Source organism: Haliotis cracherodii, unplaced genomic scaffold (genome assembly GCF_022045235.1).
Source record: "Haliotis cracherodii isolate W230 unplaced genomic scaffold, xgHalCrac1.p SCAF_19, whole genome shotgun sequence".
In the NCBI taxonomy this organism is placed as follows: domain Eukaryota; kingdom Metazoa; phylum Mollusca; class Gastropoda; order Lepetellida; family Haliotidae; genus Haliotis; species Haliotis cracherodii.
In genome coordinates, this window is record NW_027266274.1 from 11,467,415 (window position 1) to 11,486,462 (window position 19,048).

Consider the following 19,048-nt stretch of genomic DNA (forward strand, 5'->3'; position numbering starts at 1 on the left):
CTTTAGATGTTTGACATTTCAGATAATGAAATGTCAAATGCAGGGTTTTTGTCAAAAAGAAACTGGATTTGCAAAGCTTCAGCGAATATTTGACCAGAACCTTACACAAAAATTCCAGTGATCAGTGTGGGTGCAGGCTAAAACGGCGCCTCAGCAAAAGGTCACCGATTTCTCGGCGAAAACGGCACCTCATTTTGCGAAAGCTACTGATTGTCGGGCGAAAACGGCACCTCTTTTTTTAATAACGAATTCATGAAGTAGTATTTATGCTTTATTTACATGCTTTGTTATGTTATGTTGTCGTTTATATGTTTTCCTTGGACAGGGTCATGGTCCACAGAAACATTCTGGTGATGTCGGCTGCCGGCAGAAAGGGGAGATATATATGAAATATCTATAAAATTACTATTTATTTCCTACTTACTAAAATAAATATCAAATATAAAGTCTATCTGTCGTCCAATTTCTTGACATGTCCGGGGGCGGTCGGGTAGCCTAGTGGTTAAAGCGTTCGCTCGTCACGCCGAAGACCCAGGTTCGATTCCCGACATGGGTACAATGTGTGAAGCCCATTTCTGGTGTCCCCCGCCGTGATATTGCTGGAATATTGCTAAAAGCGACGTAAAATCACACTCACTCACTCACTAATCACACATTACCCTTATTAGTTACAGCAGATAAGATCCGACTATATTTTATTTATTTTGATTACAGCATTTACAACTTTAGAAAAAATTACATGTTTGTGTTGAAATTTGATTTTAAGTACAGAAAAAAAACCTCAACACCTTACCATGTAGTTACCCCTTATATAATGTCCGGGGCGATCGGGAAGCCTAGCTGTTACAGCGTTCGCTCGTCACGCCGAAGACCCGGGTTCGATTCCCGACATGGGTACAATGTGTGAAGCCCATTTTTGGTGTCCCCCGCCGTGATATTGCTGTAATATTGCTAAAAGCGGCGTAAAACAATCCTCACTCACTAACTCTAAAATGGAAATTAATTGAATATATCCCGAGAAAGTCGTGTGAGCCTTGGATCTTACGGGGCTGAATCACGCACATCCGGAGCATCACGAATGTTTCATGAGTAAAACACAGAACCCTGACAAACACATCAAGTTGACGCCTCATTATAAAGACTTCACGAAAAAGGTTCGAAGAATACTTTTGTCAGGACTTCACTTTGTTATGTAATGGTAATTGAGTCCCTGTTATCTAAGGATCTCAAGGTAAAGGCCGCCGATCCCCGAACTAAGATGTTTACGTTTTCCCCAGATCGATAGAGTTCTATTTTGATGAATGGTTCAAGGTGAAGGCCGTCTGTAATACCAAGCCTCCCTCAGGCCCGGCTCTGACTAGTGCGTTATTCATAAATCATGCAACTGGCATAACTCACGGAGCTATTAGTGCTTATGTCACAAGGCATATTCCGTCGATGTATTTAGTAAACAAAGAAAAAACTACCGGCCTCGCTCTGTGTGCTGTAATGGGTATGTTGGACCAGAAGATGGATAAGACTAAAAGCAAGTAAGTATGGCCGAAGACTATTTCGTGAGCTCTGTTGTAATGTCTAGTTTTGTGTAAAAGGCGATTGGTTTTGAATTAGTTGATTAAATGTATGCTATCAGCCATAAATACTTCTGTAGGTTAGTGTATGCTTAAAATAGTCATAATGCTGAGGAAAATATAACAATGTAATTACAAAAAATGTTCTTTTTTTTCAGTTGCCTTCAAATATGTTTTACATATTTTTGAAAATATATTAAGACCTTTCAGAGTTGTTTTTTAAACGCATATGTAAACTGTTTATTGTAGATGATTTAATTAGGCATTTTTTCTGTGGTTGATAGATGTCTATAAACCGTGTCTTTACATGTAGATCTATGCGAAATGGCGAGCCTAAATTTACATTCCTCGTGACGTCATTCTTGTGACGTCATAGAGCGTTATAATATAGCTATCATGGCAACGAAATAAATACAGAAACATTTTGGAGAGTGAGGAGAGGGCTATGTACGTGAAACAAATGTTTTAGTGTACATGAACCAGAATTATGCTATATACTTTAAGTACATTCGACCTTTTCATTGTTTCCAATCGCGGTATTTACAAATCATTACCTAGTTCCAAAAGGTCCGATACAATGACGGGCACCTGCAAAATTGTTTGTTTGACTATGTGGTATTATATTAGGCTTAATATTATGAATCCACAATACAGAGAATTGACGTTATTATCCATTTAAGGTTTTCGTGTTCTTGCAAATTACAATTCATTTATAATCAACTTGTTCAAGTTAAAACGATAGATGGTAAATGGGAAACACTGCCGTACCCTCATGACCAAGGTAAATTACAGCCGCCATCTTGACCTGCATTTCGGTCGTTTTGGAGAAGTGAATATAGTATTTGTGTGCACCACTTTTGCTGTTCGCGTGTAATTTGTGTGCGCGTGTTTGTATAAGCCATCGAGAAGTTGATTATGGTGGGAATTTTGCTAACCGGGTATGTCTGAAACGTGCATTTGCATGCATTTTGATTGTTTCCAATGCGCTTGAGCTGAGTACAAAAAGGGACTTCCTTTGTTCACTGCTTGATACGATCACATATTTTCACATTTTCTGCTTATTTTACAAAGGTCCATATGTCAGTTGTAAGTCAGGGGAATGGATACAGTGGGTGACAAGAGAAACACTTTGGATCAAGCGTTAGACATAGCTGACAGTGTGTTGAACAATTCTGCTCTTACCACAATATCTGTCGGTGACAGCGGCCCGTCACTCAGCTGTGGCGGTTCTCCAGCTGATCCAATTGCGGGTTCAACGATCGCAACAACATCGGGGATTTCTCCCATACTTGACTGCCCATCTACCACGTCACAAAGAATCACGCTGGAAGGTAAATATATCTTGTCCTAAGTCGTATTTATGTAATATCATGTTCGTTATACCTTGTGTAACTGAATTGCAGAATCTCGACTGTTTACCGTTAGTCAGTCTGTCATTTTGCACAAGTTAACATTCGTTAACAGAACATGTTGGCATCAACGTCAACTATTACATCTCAAATCCAGACTTTTGATGTTGTGGTGGGGTCTAAGTTCCTTTAATTTATTTCTCAATTTTTTTTAGGTACAGATCTATTTTTGTTGAGCTCTGTAATGTCACTTTTGACAAAGACTTAAAACATTGTAGATTCTATGTGTACAAGCAGATTATGTTCTGAAGGATATCATAAAGAATGACATGTTATAACCTATTGGGTTTTCATAATTGAAAAATATTACGTATGAACTAGGAAGTTGTATTAACTATTAAGACCATAGCACCCTTACTGTTAATTTTATTACCAATATCTGAACATGCTGAAAGTCCACATTTTGAATTAACATACTTGTGATCAGCTGGTGATGAAATACATCCTCAGCCCCCATTCATGCCTCTTTGGAAATAAACTAATGTTTTATAACATCAGCAAGAACTTTCTTTCATAAGCACTGTAAATGGGTTGCCAGGCAACAATGTTTTGGTTGTCAGTTGTTGAGCTTTAACATGTTAAATGATACGTCTAGATCCACGTGATCAAGCCTGTACATTTAGTGATGAAAAAGAAATCCTGTGCCATTCTTATTTTCATGGGGACCTGTGAACATCTGGAATCCGGAATAGAATAGGTCTTCAGCAACCCATGCTTGCCGTAAAAGGCGACCAACGGGATTAGGTGGTCAGACTCGCTGACTTGGTTGATGCATGTCATCGTATCCCAATTGCGTGGATTAATGCTCATGATGTCAATCAGTGGATTGTCTGGTCCAGACTTGATTATTTATAAACCACAATATAGCTCGAAAATTGCTGTGTGCGGCATTAAACAACAAACGAACAATAATCATGATAATGTTCATGGGTGCTTGTCATATCCAAGAGTCAAAATACAACACAAATAATAAGATTAATATGCAGTGAGACAGGGTACTATCATCATGATCATTTGCAATTTTCACTGAAATTTTACTGCGGTTATGATCACTGTGTTAATATTTTGATGACAAGAATAGACTAAATGGAGACAAGTGACATGAATATATGCTGGGGAAATACTACCTGGTAGTATACAATGGTATAAGAAACTCATTTGCCACTTTCGTATCATTGTCGTCACATTATCATGAATATGTAAACAGTTTTGCCGTAAAAGGCGACTATGCTTGTCGTAAAAGGCGACTAACGGGATCGGGTGGTCAGGCTCACTGACTTTGTTGATCCATCATCGATCCCAATTGCGTGGATCGATGCTCATGATATTAATCACTGGATTGTCTGGTCCAGACTCGATTATTTACAGACCGCCGTCATATAGCTGGAATATTGCCGAGTGATAGGTTAAACAACCAACCAACCAAAAGTTTTAAAAGTTTAACAGAGGAACAATGTAGACTGAGGTGATGCAGTTTGGAGTCACCAGCTGACATCGCTAGAGATACTGAGTGATGGTCAGACGTTTTTACTCAAAAAGCTTTTCATGTGAATAGAAATCATAAAAATAAAGCATAGCTCTTGTCTCATGAGCATGTTGGATATATATTTTCTGTATCACCTGAACAATTTATGGGTCTTTGTGTCCAGGTGTCAAGACAGATTAACCGTGTAATGTAATCACATGGTAATGTGAAAGAATTCGATGTTTTTTAGCAGTATATTAACATTGTGACATTACCGTGATTACGAATATGGACTATATCATGACAATGCTAAGAATTTAATATTTGACACAAATAATACACATGCTATGGTAGCAAATCTCAAAGGCCCCAAGACTTCTTCAATTTTGAAAACTGTGAGGCGTGTATGGATCTTCTTCCTTTTTCCAAGGAGATACAAGAGGAAGAACCTGACTTAAGTCCTACCTGTCATGCTTACGAGTTTCATTACCGCTGTCAGACGATGCATCGGGGAATGCGATTTTTTTTTAGTTCTCAATACAAGTATAGATCACAATTACACACTAAGTAAAAAATATCAATTCTTACCTTAAATGTTTGTTTTAATAATGGTTCCACTAAACACTAATCAGTAGTGCAAGTTAATAGTGAAAACATACAGCTTTCATTTGTTGTGCCATACTTCACAATGTATGAACGGGTTGATTGCATCATAGCATGGTTTCTCTGTTAACAGCATCTACAACAGCATGTTGAGAATCTTGTCAAACAACAAAGTTTGTTGCATCAAACTTGATCTATGACAGATTTGTCAGTGTTAGAAATTGGCACTAGTCCTGTAGTCCTTGCCAAACCTGCCAATGTTTAAGGTATCATGAGGGCTAGTAGAAATTTACCATTTTTAGGGGTTTTGATATAGGTAATCATTATAAGGACTCATAGACTAAAAATGTTAGTTTCTACCGCTGTTTGTTAAGCCAGTAAGTTTCTTTTTCGATGCATCCATTGATCCAGATGACCTGTAAAGATGCGGGTTAGAATTGATCTTCAGCAATCCAGGCATGGTGTAAGACTTAGGGGCGACTAACAGGACTCAGTTGGTGCATGTCATTGTATCCCAGTTGCGTAGATCTATGCGCATGATGTCAATCAATGGATTGCCTGGTCCAGATTATAATTTACAGGTCTAGGCCATATAGCTGGAATGTTGCTGAGTGTGGCTTTAAACAACAAACAAACAAACCAAACTTACTTGTCATGTTTAAAAAAGTGAAATAATCTACACAACACTCATGGAAAACCATGTTTACAAATTCATGATATTCATACTTATATAAGTTTGATATAAAATTGATTTTCAATAAGAATGCTATGACAGACATATTGAAAAGAATAATCTCTGTATCTCTCTTGGGTATAGTGAGCGAGGTGGATTTTAATGTCACATCATCAATAGCCCAGCCATACTACAACAGGGTCAAATTAAATATTCATGAACAATATATGTTTGAGGAAGTCGAGCAAACAACAACACAAGGCAAAATTGTTTACAGATGATCGTATGCCACTTATTGAAGTTTTGTGACATTTATGAATTGTATGCATCGATTTGGAAGAATTCTATATAGCTATTGAACATGCTAAATGAGAGCATCAATTATGAAGCACCTACGTTTCTTGGGAGACTCACTGAAGTTGAAATGTCCATATGGTTGTAAGACAGCAAACATCAGTATTGATTTCTACGCTTACCATTGCATTATGCATCATACACCAATAACAGACCTCAAAGTTGTGACTCAAACGGTAGCCTATGCGACCTAAATTTCAGTTTGTTTACTGTTTAAAATTCAGAGGAAGCCAAATGACTACCAAAAAAATACCTTGTGGCGACTAAATTCTATCGCTACACATCTTTAGACACAAAAATAGATAACAGCTGATCTTGGAAAGCACGTCTGCAAATAATTGTACTCGCAAATAATTCCTTCTAAAGTCGACAATGAACCAAAATGCCTCAAATATTAATGTATTTAGTAGTTTATTTTAGTTGACAATGCTCATTGGATAAGCAAGGATATACCTATATAATCTAGTAACATAAATTGCATCATTGTTCGAGTCACAAAATAACAAAATTCAAGGACAGTTTCCACTAATATACAATTTCAAGACTAGTGCTATGACTTGTACATATTATATTTATTATTGTAATAGTTATTTGATAAAGACAATTTCAAATGCATTTGGCTACCTACAATATTGGCTTGACTTCTTGATTTTACCACTGGTTACCTGGAAAAAAATACTTGTAGCCATATGGCTACTTGGTAAAAATTTAAACTTTGAGGCCTGAATAAAACCATGTATTGCCTATGATGACATCATCAGGTTCAAACCATTTACTTATTCCTGGAAGATGGAAAGGTAATCAAAGACACGTCTCCTTGGTTACATTACTTGGAATCATGATTTGATATCAATTGTTTCTATTATCCTCATTCACATTGTTATTTCCCCTGTTTGATCAAAACAACCTCCTTGCTTCGATCCTGTTGAAATCTTCATGGAGAACAATCCATTACTCTGCAAGAAGCAGACAAATTCTTGAGCATGTTAGTGTGTAAGTCTTCACCAAAAATCAATAGTTGATGGGCTTTGAATAAAGTCGTAATTATCCCTGCTTCTGTAGTCATTAGTGGTGATGGTGCCTGTTACCGATAACAATGGTTGGCGTTGGTGGGCTTTCTTTAGCTGCCTGTTAAGGCATGTTGCCATCAAGGAACTCATTTTGCCCTGGCTTCACATCTAAATTCTTCACCTGTTTGACAAGAGTATTCGTAATGTTTAGCTTATTAACTTGGTTGAAAGTGAAAACATGGCTAAAGTGAAAACATTGTTAAAGAAAGTGAAAAAATGGCTAATGTAAAGTGAAAACGTTGTTAAAGAAAGTGAAAACATGGCTAAAGTGAAAACATTGTTAAAGAAAGTGAAAACATGGCTAAAGTGAAAACATTGTTAAAGAAAGTGAAAACATGGTTGATTTGTAATGGTTTCTTTGTGCATCATGTTCCTTGCCAAAACAGATTTGTTAGAGTTTACGTTTAGGTTTTTCATGGTAGACAGTGATTAAAAACAGGAACCTTTCCTCACTTAAAACTTGGGTAACTAGACTTTGACTAACATTTCTCATTTAACTGGACCTCGGTGAACTTGACCTTGGTGAACTTGACCTTTTGTGGGGTGCTGACTTGCACCTTGATTGATGGACACGTTGACTTGGTTGATGCATGTCATCGTATCCGAATAAGGTTGATCGATGCTCATGATATCAATCACTGGATTGTCTGGTCCAGACTGGATTATCAAGAGAGAGACATCATATAGCTTGAATATTGTTGAGTGCAGCGTGAATCAAACAAACAAATCATTACAATTAACATAAATAATGTTTCAAGAATTAAAGCTAAATTGGTGTGTACCGAGTCCAACTGAGAGGTCATTTGTCAAACGAAACACAAAAATGTTTTTCAATACACATTTTCCTTAAGACATATTTGTTAAGTACCAAATAAGAATATGATGCTCATCTTCCACATGGGACATCATAATCATCATAATGGACAAATTGTAAATGTTTAGGACTGGATTTCTGTTGTCTAATTATTAAAGCAATACCACCAAAGTCTAAACCTACTATATTTCTGACCCGTGAAGATTCCGGGGTGGAATAGGTCTTCAGCAACCCATGCTTGCCGTAAAAGGTGTCTATGCTTGTCGTAAAAGGCGACTAACGGGATCGGGTGGTCAGGCTCGCTGACTTGGTTGATACATGTCATCGGTCCCAATTGCGTGGATCGATGCTCATGATATTAATCACTGGATTGTCTGGTCCAGACTCGATTATTTACAGACCGCTGTCATATAGCTGGAATATTGCTGAGTGTGGCGTTAAACAACAAACCAAACAAACAAACCAACCTACTATATTTCTAAGGAAATGAGATAGTTTTCTGTTGCAAGTTGACTTCTGACCTGTATGTATGATACCTTAAATTTTGTGCTAGTATCGAACTCCAGTTTTCATACAACAAGATTTTGTCGTGAAATGTTAATAAATATGTCTCATTCCCGACTCTTTGTTTTCAACACATTTAAGCAAGCCCACAACAAAAAAGCTTTCATATTTTGGAAGCCAATGTTGTGTAAGCAATATTATCATATTGAAACAGGGAGCACAGGTGGCCCAGTTGATTAAGGTGCCACGATTCGCTATGCAGAGTTGCGTCCCTTGGGCACGCCAGAAACCTATGATTAGATAGAAACCAACATTTTTATCCCACAAGTCCTTATTATGAAACATGGAAAAAAAAGGCAAATTTCTACTGGTCCTTAGGGTACCTACTACTAGACAGGACAATATGACTAGTGCCAATTTCTAATTCTTCTTATGTACAGCAGACATTAGAAATATATAAAGAGGAATTAACCTATGATAAGTGGTCGGAAGACTGGCATTTGATGTTGTTGACATCCCATTAAATGTATTTTGTCAATAGACTCAAACCTCTGAAAACCCCATATTTTGAAACCATGTAAAAGCATTGGTTGAACCTGTGAATCGAAAAGTTCAAAATAATTATGAAGAACAAGGTCGTTATTCTGGATTCTGGTAACGTCATTAAGATAGCTAGAGGCTATTCACTTGTTCCTTTGCATGTTTTCCATAGCTAATAAGTCATGGCTGAAACGAAAAATCAGAGAGCACAGCCGGAAAAGGTTGAGAAATAGATAAAAAAATTATTTCTTCTCTTTGTCAAACACAGCCCAAACATCTTTTGATAATGCAAATGATGTTTCTGCTTCAAATAACAGATTATGTAATTCTGAGTTAAGTATTACTTTGCTTGACAAAAGTGTAAGGATCTATACCGAAATGTTGCATTTACAGTAATAAAAAGAAGTTGTTATCCATAAATTGTGTCTCCTTTGAAGATTGGTTATATCCCAAAATAGTCCTTTGAGCTTGTTCTGATTTCAAAATAGTCCATAAAGTTTGGTCATATTTTAAAAAACGCCTAGTGGTAGAGCGTCTGCCCGGAGCATGGAAGGTCGGGGGTTCGATCACTGGCCGTGTCACATCTAAAGACGATAAAAGTTGGTATTTGTTGTTACCCTGCCTAGCAATTGGCATGAAAGGGCTAAAACAAGGAGTAGTCGGCTCGAAGTCTGTAAACTGTGTCTAAGAGGGGTATTCATGTTAAACTTTGGCATGGGATCTCGGTGGGCTAATGTTATTATTTAGTCCGGACTAGTACAAGCACACAAGCATGCGCACACGTACACATCGCTACGTAAGTGCAATAATCTTGAACACTGCATTAAACCTCATTTCACCTCAGCTATTTCAAAATAGTCCATTAAGTTTGGTTTATGTCAAAATAATCTGTAATGAAGTTTGTTTCTTTTTCCATGTTTTCAAAATAGTCTGTGAAGGTTGGACATATTTGAAAATACTCCTTTCAGTTTGGTCCTATTTCCAAATAGCCCTTTCAGTTTGGTCCTATTTCCAAATAGTCCTTTCAGTCTGGTCCTATTTCAAAATAGTCCTTTCAGTTTGGTCCTATTTCTAAATAGCCCTTTCAGTTTGGTCCTATTTCAAAATAGTCCTTTCAGTCTGGTCCTATTTTAAAATAGTCCTTTTCGTATTGGTCATATTTGAAAATACTCCTTTCAGTTTTGTCCTATTTCAAAATAGTCCTTTCAGTTTGGTTATATTTCAAAATAGTCCTTTCAGTTAGGTTATATTTCAAAATAGTCCTTTCAATTTGGTCCTATTTCAAAATAGTCCTTTTCGTATTGGTCCTATTTCAAAATGGTCCTTTCAGTTTTGTCCTATTTCAAAATAGTCCTTTTCGTATTGGTCATATTTGAAAATAGTCCTTTCAGTTTGGTCCTATTTCTAAATAGCCCTTTCAGTTTGGTCCTATTTCAAAATAGTCAATTTATTTGTGTATGGTATCAGCAGCTGTTTTGAATGATGCTAATTTGGATTATCGGTGAACTGTGACGAGCCTGGTCCAGTGATCTCCTGCCAGCCTCCTCGGGATGATGGTGATGATGATGATGGTGATATGGAACTGTTGCTTGTGTCTCGGCTGTGAATAATAACCATACCGCACTGTGTAATAATGGGGCCAACCACTGGAACTGATGTCTGTCCACCAGATGTGCAGCGTAAACATCGCTGTCAAATGAAGGGGACATGCACGCATTCAGCCCGGGCATTGTTGCTGACGCGGGTTATTTTCCTTCTAAATATTTATGAACATAATGAAACAGTTGAAAACCATATTCAATTTCATTCAACTTGTGTAGGAATATTTTTTTTGAAAATATGTGTAAATTTTCCAATATATGTGCAAAAGAGTGTGAAAACACATTAGCAGTTCCAGCATATATTCCAAGCTGTGGCACGGGCTATAAACAGCAATCCACACGCTCGGGCAATCCATAACATCATCTGTAAACAAGTAGTTAACCCATCACAACACATCCTCACATGTAAGGATTTAACAACATCATCTGTAAACAAGTAGTTAACCCATCGCAACACATCCTCACATGTAAGGATTTAACAACATCATCTGTAAACAAGTAGTTAACCCATCACAACACATCCTCACATGTAAGGATTTAACAACATCATCCGTAAACAAGTAGTTAACCCATCACAACACATCCTCACGTGAGGATTTAACAACATCATCTGCAGAGACCCAGATAAGGTGCGTATCTGCGTGAAATACGCATCAAAATGTATGAAAAACGCTGATGGAAAATATTGTAGCGTATCAAATACGCTAAGGAAATCACTGAAACGCTCTAGATATGTTTTGAATGTGTAATGATAATCATCCATGAAAATACGTGCGTAACGCTGCAGGACCTTATCCTATTTTGTCCAGCCCGTAATACTGAAATCAGAATGGTTTTCACATTCTGAAAAAGATAATAGATCGTTTGCAATCAACACTGAACACGCCTAACGAACGCAGCCTAATATTTATTGTAACACTGTCGTTGATTGGTGGCGCTAGTAATGAGTGTCCAATGAAATTATTCGTAACGTAAAATGATGAAGTTAGTTACAAACAAACATGGCGTCTCGGCAGTCACATGGACGAAACCTAGCCGGTCAGACTAAAATATCGGCCTTCCTAAGCATTGGCAAACGTTCTTACACAACTACGCAGGTAGTAAAATCTCTTATTGAGGAAATGATCGGACTTTGTTTCGAATCTGAGGTGACTATTAGCGATATACTGAACGAACTTATCACTGCTGCCATCTCTCGTCAAGCATCGAAAAAACATGATGGGAATAAACTTTCAAAGAAAACTATGGCCGAATGGAAAGCTAAGTATCCGTGGCTAAATTTCAGCAGTGTTGATAGTGAGATGCGATTGTGTTGTACGGCGTGTCAGGGTGCAAAATCTACACTTTTGCTTACAAATGTCTGGGCTTCTGAGGGCACACCAAACATACAGATTTCTAGTATTATCAGACATGACGACACTTCTGAACATAAACGTGCATCATCAAAGATTGAGAGAGATTTGGGAGCAGATTTAATAAATGACCCAGATGTAAATGTTGATAGTGTGGGTATCTGCTCCAGTGATGACAAAATTTTGTTTAACACTGTATATTATGCAGCAAAGTCTGAATGCCCATCTGAACAAGTGAATGGATTATTGTTGTTGCAGACAATGAATGGATTGGATGTAAAATATAAAAACTTGAGCTGGACAACTGTTACAGAAGTACAGAAATCAATTTGTCATGTTTTGACAAAGACACTTGTGAATGATATTAATTCTTCCCCTGTATTTGCAATTATGCTTGACGAAAGTACAGATGTGACTGTTGAAAAAAGACTCAGCATATGTGTGAGATATGTGAAAGGTGGAGAACCTATTACTTCATTTCTGTGTAATCAGACTATTGATGATGGATGTGCTCACACCATAGTTAGGTGTATGGCTGCAGAGTTTGACAAGTTAGGCATTGACTTAACAAAGTGTGTGTCACTCTCCACTGATGGTGCTGCTGTAATGATGGGCAAACACAGAGGCGCAGGCAAGCAAATCAAGGCTAAATACTCACCTTTCTCTGTACAAACACACTGTGTGGCCCATAGACTTAATTTGGCCTGTGTTGACTCAATCAAGAAACATGACTTCATGGTAAAGTTTAGGGACAAATTTAATGCATTGTACAATTTCGTGAGTGCATCAAGCAACAGAACTCTGACACTTAGAAAGATCCAAACGCTACTGGAAGAACCTGTATTAACTGTTAAAGCTCCTTATTCTATAAGGTGGTTGGGTCTGAAGGCTGCAGTCGAGGCAGTCTTTGAAAGTTATGAATCTATCTTGGCAACATTGTCAAAGTTTGCAGCTGAGAAAAACAGTGTAGCTAAAGGTCTACTCAAGTACTTTGCCAACTATAAAGTAGCCCTGGTCACTTCATTTATGCTTGATGTGCACACAGAACTGGCAGTATTAAGTTGCAGTCTCCAGAAGAAAAACCTTCTATTCAGTGAAGTGAAGCCACTGATTGAGGGTACACTGAATAAAGTTCAGGTGATGGGCAGTCAAGATGGACAGGGTCTTAAGGACATGAAAGACAGAATTGTCATTGTGGAGAATGGAGCAACTATTGGTGGTGAGAAGTTGGTGTATGCTGATGCAATGGGTGATCAGTTTGAGAATCTCAGAGCTGACTACCTGAAAAATCTGTCCAAAAACATTAAATCCAGATTTAAGGAGGAAGATAGTGCTATCTTCTCAGATATGAGCAAAGTAATGGAGCCTCTAACTGTCAACTCTGTCCCACATGAAGAGTCTGAAGATGCTGTTGCCCATCTTGGTGATCTGTACGGTGTTCAGAAGGAAGTCAAGGTAATAGAAGGTAACCTGATTGAAGGACTTGAAGAACATGTGAAAGAAGTGAAACCCCTACTCAATTCCAAGAAACTTTGTGAGGAATGGCCAAGGTTGAGAGGGATGATAAATGGTGCATATTCAAAGCTCCAACCTGAACAGCTGTGCAAGAGGATAATCCTTCTTCACAGAGATGCTCTGCCAAACTGTGCCAAACTAGCTTTAATTGCACTTTGTATGCAAGTGACAAGTGTTGAGTGTGAGCGGAGTTTCAGCACACAAAATCGTATGAAGAACAAGTTCAGAGCTTCCTTGGGCTCAGAGAAGTTGGATATACTTCTCAAGATCAGTATGCTAGGTCCAACTCCACAGACCTATGATCCCTGTCCTGCCATACATCACTGGCTAAGAAAAAGGAGAAGAAAGGGTAGACTATTCAGTGACTACAAAGCCAGACCAGCTAAAGTACAAAAACTCTGTGGTGCTAAGCATGCTTAGTACAGACTTTAAGTGTGCCTATTTCCCGTAAATCATGTCTGACTCTGATGTTGTATACATACCATATCCTAAAGTTGGCAGTGGTTTTGTAACTTGTACTATCGCATCTATGAGTTACGCAATTAAAGAATGTATTCAGAAAAAATGTTTTTATTTCAATAGTTTTAAGAGGAAATGTCACTGTGTCACAGATCTCAATCTCTTGAGAACAGATACAACACATTTTAGCTAATATCTCCGAAATACCTGCTTTATTATATCATCATGTATTAATTGAGGGTCTCCCTCTACGAGTCTCCTACACATTCTGACTTAATGGTCAATTACCTGTCTGGTCTCTCAAATACATGTACTTTGAAATATATTAGTGATTTACAGTATGTAAAACCTAAATTACACACAACATTTGAATCATTGGGTAACAGTACGCAGATATTCAGAAGATAGTGGGTAACAAAAAAATTGAATACCCACTTAATTTGTGTAATACGCACCAAAAAAAATCCCATGAGTATTTTACCCCAGACACCAAAATCTTATCTGGAGCTCTGTCTGTAAACAAGTAGTTAACCCATCACAACACATCCTCACATGTAAGGATTTAACAACATCATCTGTAAACAAGTAGTTAAGCCATCACAACACATCCTCACATGTAAGGATTTAACAACATCATCTGTAAACAAGTAGTTAAGCCATCACAACACATCATCACATGTGAGGATTTAACAACATCATCTGTAAACAAGTAGTTAACCCATCACAACACATCCTCACATGTAAGGATTTAACAACATCATCTGTAAACAAGTAGTTAACCCATCACAACACATCATCACATGTGAGGATTTAACAACACCATCTGTAAACAAGTAGTTAACCCATCACAACTCATCATCACATGTGAGGGTTTAACAACATCATCTGTAAACAAGTAGTTAACCCATCACAACACATCATCACATGTGAGGGATTAACAACATCATCTGTAAACAAGTAGTTAACCCATCACAACACACCCTCACATGTAAGGGTTTAACAACATCATCTGTAAACAAGTAGTTAACCCATAGCAACACATCCTCACATGTGAGGGTTTAACAACATCATCTGTAAACAAGTAGTTAACCCATCACAACTCATCCTCACATGTGAGGGATTAACAACATCATCTGTAAACAAGTAGTTAACCCATCACAACACACCCTCACATGTAAGGGTTTAACAACATCATCTGTAAACAAGTAGTTAACCCATCACAACTCATCCTCACATGTGAGGGTTTAACAACACCATCTGTAAACAAGTAGTTAACCCATCACAACACATCCTCACATGTGAGGGTTTAACAACATCATCTGTAAACAAGTAGTTAACCCATAGCAACACATCCTCACATGTGAGGGTTTAACAACACCATCTGTAAACAAGTAGTTAACCCATCACAACACATCATCACATGTGAGGGATTAACAACATCATCTGTAAACAAGTAGTTAACCCATAGCAACACATCCTCACATGTAAGGGATACAGCTTGCCGATGTTTAGCATGTGACATGTGGCCACAACATTCCTAGAGGCCTCAGGTCAACCAAGGAGCGTTCGGTTAGCCTAGTGGTTAAAGCATTCTCTCGTCACACCGAAGTCCTGGGTTTGATTCCCAACATGGTACAATGTGTGAAGCCCATTTTCTATTCCTGTTGTGATATTGCTGGAATATTGTTTAAAGTGGCGTAAACCCTACTCACTCACTGAGGTCAACCAAGGTTCACCTGTGTCACGTATAATGACATCTTCCCGCGGCAAGTGAGTAAACTGACTTTAAAAGTCCAGTTTCCACCCTTGCCGAACTAGACTGGTATTATGGAGTTACATTTTGTCTGGACTAACGAGTCTATGCATAGTCCAATCAAAATCGTGCACCGAAATCAAAATCCGGTTCGTAAACTGTCGTGCAGATTTCGATCGATTGCAGGATTTGCAAAGCATGTGCACCGCCAACTCGTTGTCAGCAGATATTTTCCAAATCCTTTCATGTTTTTAATCAAGGTGCTCACGTGATTTGATGCATTTCGCGATGTAAGACCGTTTTATCACAATATAGAACTTGATTATCGATCAGATCGTCCTGACTGGGCGCCACCATTTTGTGTGAAGCAAACACCGGAGAGGTTTAGAAGGGACATAATTGGTTATAGCCACTGGTGGCGCAACGATCGAACCCAGGAATTCCAGCCAAGTTCGGCATGGGTGGAAACTGGACTTTTAAAGTCAGTTAATTTTCTTGCCACAGGAAGATGGTATAATGAAGACTCATTTAACTGTGACCTTTATGGTTAATTGTTTGATAAACAACGACCATGAGTTGTTTATTTCTGATATGGTTTATCAACATTATGTACATCCTCTTTGAGGATGATGATAAAATGTACAAGCTTTAAAAAATTTACCCGTATTTTAGTAAATTGTCTCCCTCAATAGAATCCAACCTCAGCAAAGTCAGACGAGTCCATTTTATGCAGAGGTGGATGTTTCCTGTAAATTCTCAAAATCCTCACGTCGATTACCTGTACCTTTTCTCCTGATACCGATTGTCATATCTCTCCCGCTTTTGGATACAATCATTCGACCATCGCGGCTATCAGCATTGCTGAGCTACATCTATGTGGAACATCTCTTCAGGCACTACCTTCTCAAGAATAACCTCGTCCAATATACAACGTCATCAAGTTGTGCGTGCATGTTCAGATCACCAGAAATGACGTCATGATGGACCAATGTTTAAACCTGAAATAAATCACGCTTCTTTCTTCATTGTTCTTCATGATTTATCACCTAGCCATCTTATATCAGTGTATAGATTTCCTTTGATTGATGTTAGCAGTGACTTATGGTATGGTTTCATCATCCTGCACAAGGACCTGGAACGATTATTAATAATATTATCCCAGCGTGGTGTGTGAAAACATCATTTTCCCATTTATTGATTATCAGATAACTGTACTTGTGTTATGATCTGAATAATATTCCTGTTGAACATGTTGAAAGTAGTCTCTTCAATTTCAGTGGATGCAAAAAATCTCAAGGATGTAGTGTGATTTTGAAACAGTAATTGATATGCAAATAGTTTAATTTCTTCAGACACAGTGCAAGCGGCAGAAATGTTTGAACTCTCCTGCTGTTACCATGGTTACATGTGTACCGTACAGCAATGCTTGTGGTCATACTATAGACAGGCCTAGTTTGTAGTAATAATAAACAGTGCCCAGTTCAGACTAAGTGTAAACAGTGCTCAGTTCAGACTAAGTGTAAACAGTGCCAAGTTCAGACTAAGTGTAAACAGTGCCCAGTTCAGACTAAGTGTAAACAGTGCTCAGTTCAGACTAAGTGTAAACAGTGCACAGTTCAGACTTAGTGTAAACAGTGCCCAGTTCAGACTAAGTGTAAACAGTGCCCAGTTCAGACTAAGTGTAAACAGTGCCCAGTTCAGACTTAGTGTAAACAGTGCCCAGTTCAGACTAAGTGTAAACAGTGCTAAGTTCAGACTAAGTGTAAACAGTGCCAAGTTCAGACTAAGTGTAAACAGTGCCTAGTTCAGACTAAGTGTAAACAGTGCTCAGTTCAGACTAAGTGTAAACAGTGCCAAGTTCAGACTAAGTGTAAACAGTGCCCAGTTCAGACCAAGTGTAAACAGTGCCAAGTTCAGACTTAGTGTAAACAGAGCCCAGTTCAGACTAGAGATAAGCAGTGACCAGTTCAGACTAAGTGTAAACAGTGCTAAGTTCAGACTAGAGATAAACAGTGCCAAGTTCAGACTTAAGGTAAGCAGTGCCCATTTCAGACTAGAGTGAACAATATCCAGTTCAGACTAGACATAAGCAGTGCCAAGTTCAGACTAGCTTATCCAGAGGATTCCCATGCAGGGAAAATTATATTGCTTTTGTATCCAACCAATGACCTGGCTGATTGTATCACTAAATTATACCATTTACACTGAGGATCTTGCCTTCACATCAGCACTACTTGGTCGTCTTCACCAGTCGATTTACTGGTCCTCTCATACATATGCAATATTGCTGACTACAGCATGGCCCATGAACTATCACGCCATCATGGTGTTCGTGGCTTCAATCCTGAAATTAGATCTATGGACTGCTGAGTACACTGGTAGATTCATCTTGCAATCCTTCTCATTTTCCAGCCGACAGCAATCTCGGGACTGCCGATTTCAACAGTCCTAAGCAGTCGTTCGTACCCTGCAAGGTATGCGGCGACCGGGCGTCAGGCTACCATTATGGTGTCACTTCCTGTGAAGGATGTAAGGTGAGTGCACGCTTTGCAAATATCTGTCACATTCTAAGTAGTGTCGTTCATCGGCTTCTTCTCAATTGATAGTGTCTGCCCAGAGAGTGGAAGATTGGCGTTTGATCCCTGGCCTTCATATGTTATAAGATGGTACTGAACCTGACTGAGGTTTGGCATTAAGGGGCTAAAACAAAGACTGGAGGGGTCAAAGTCTGTATAGTGTATCTGTGTTGGGTATCCATGTTAAACCAGGCATGAGGTCTCAGTGGTGATACTAGCTCTATAAAACGGACATTTATCCGGACAAGTACAATCATTCACACACACATGCACATGCATGTTACATCACTATATGAACATGACATACTTCACTTGACCACACCTCTTCTCATTTGAATAGGGGGCACGGGTGGCTCCGTCGTCTTAGGTGCCGCGATTCGCTGTGCAGAGTTGCGTCCCTTGGACGCGCCAGAAACTTATGATCATGGGTTCGAATCCCGGTTCGCCCTGATTGTTTCTAGGTATGTCAGCATCATACCCGTGTTCGTGGGTTTCAACGATGTGGTAAACGTCTGAGACCTGCATCACTTTCCTCCCACTTTAAGCTGACACGCCGCGATATAACTGGAATACTGTTAAAACTGGCGTTAAACCCAACACACTCACTCACTCACTCTCATTTGATGTGCTTGAAGGGATACTTTGTGTCCAGTTGGGGATGGAATGGCACAGGTGTTTGTTGTTCAGAGTTGTGTCCCTAAGGCATGTCGGAAACCTATGATGACGGTTTGCTGTAATCATGTTTCTAGGTTTGCCATACCAGTGCACGGGGGGGGGTTTCCACAGTGGTTA

At 38.7% G+C, this 19,048-nt stretch overlaps 1 protein-coding gene across 1 annotated transcript in view; it reads left to right on the forward strand.

The window, feature by feature from the left end:
- The first annotated feature begins 1,472 nt into the window (after positions 1–1,472).
- Positions 1,473–19,048, forward strand: part of LOC139467109 (ecdysone-induced protein 78C-like) — a 29,195-nt gene continuing 11,619 nt past the window's right edge. The window contains exons 1-3 of the mRNA XM_071248827.1: positions 1,473–1,529; positions 2,640–2,899; positions 18,093–18,214. Coding sequence (XP_071104928.1) covers positions 2,668–2,899; positions 18,093–18,214 — 354 coding nt within the window. The 5' untranslated portion in view covers positions 1,473–1,529; positions 2,640–2,667. The remainder of the gene's footprint in view (positions 1,530–2,639; positions 2,900–18,092; positions 18,215–19,048) is intronic.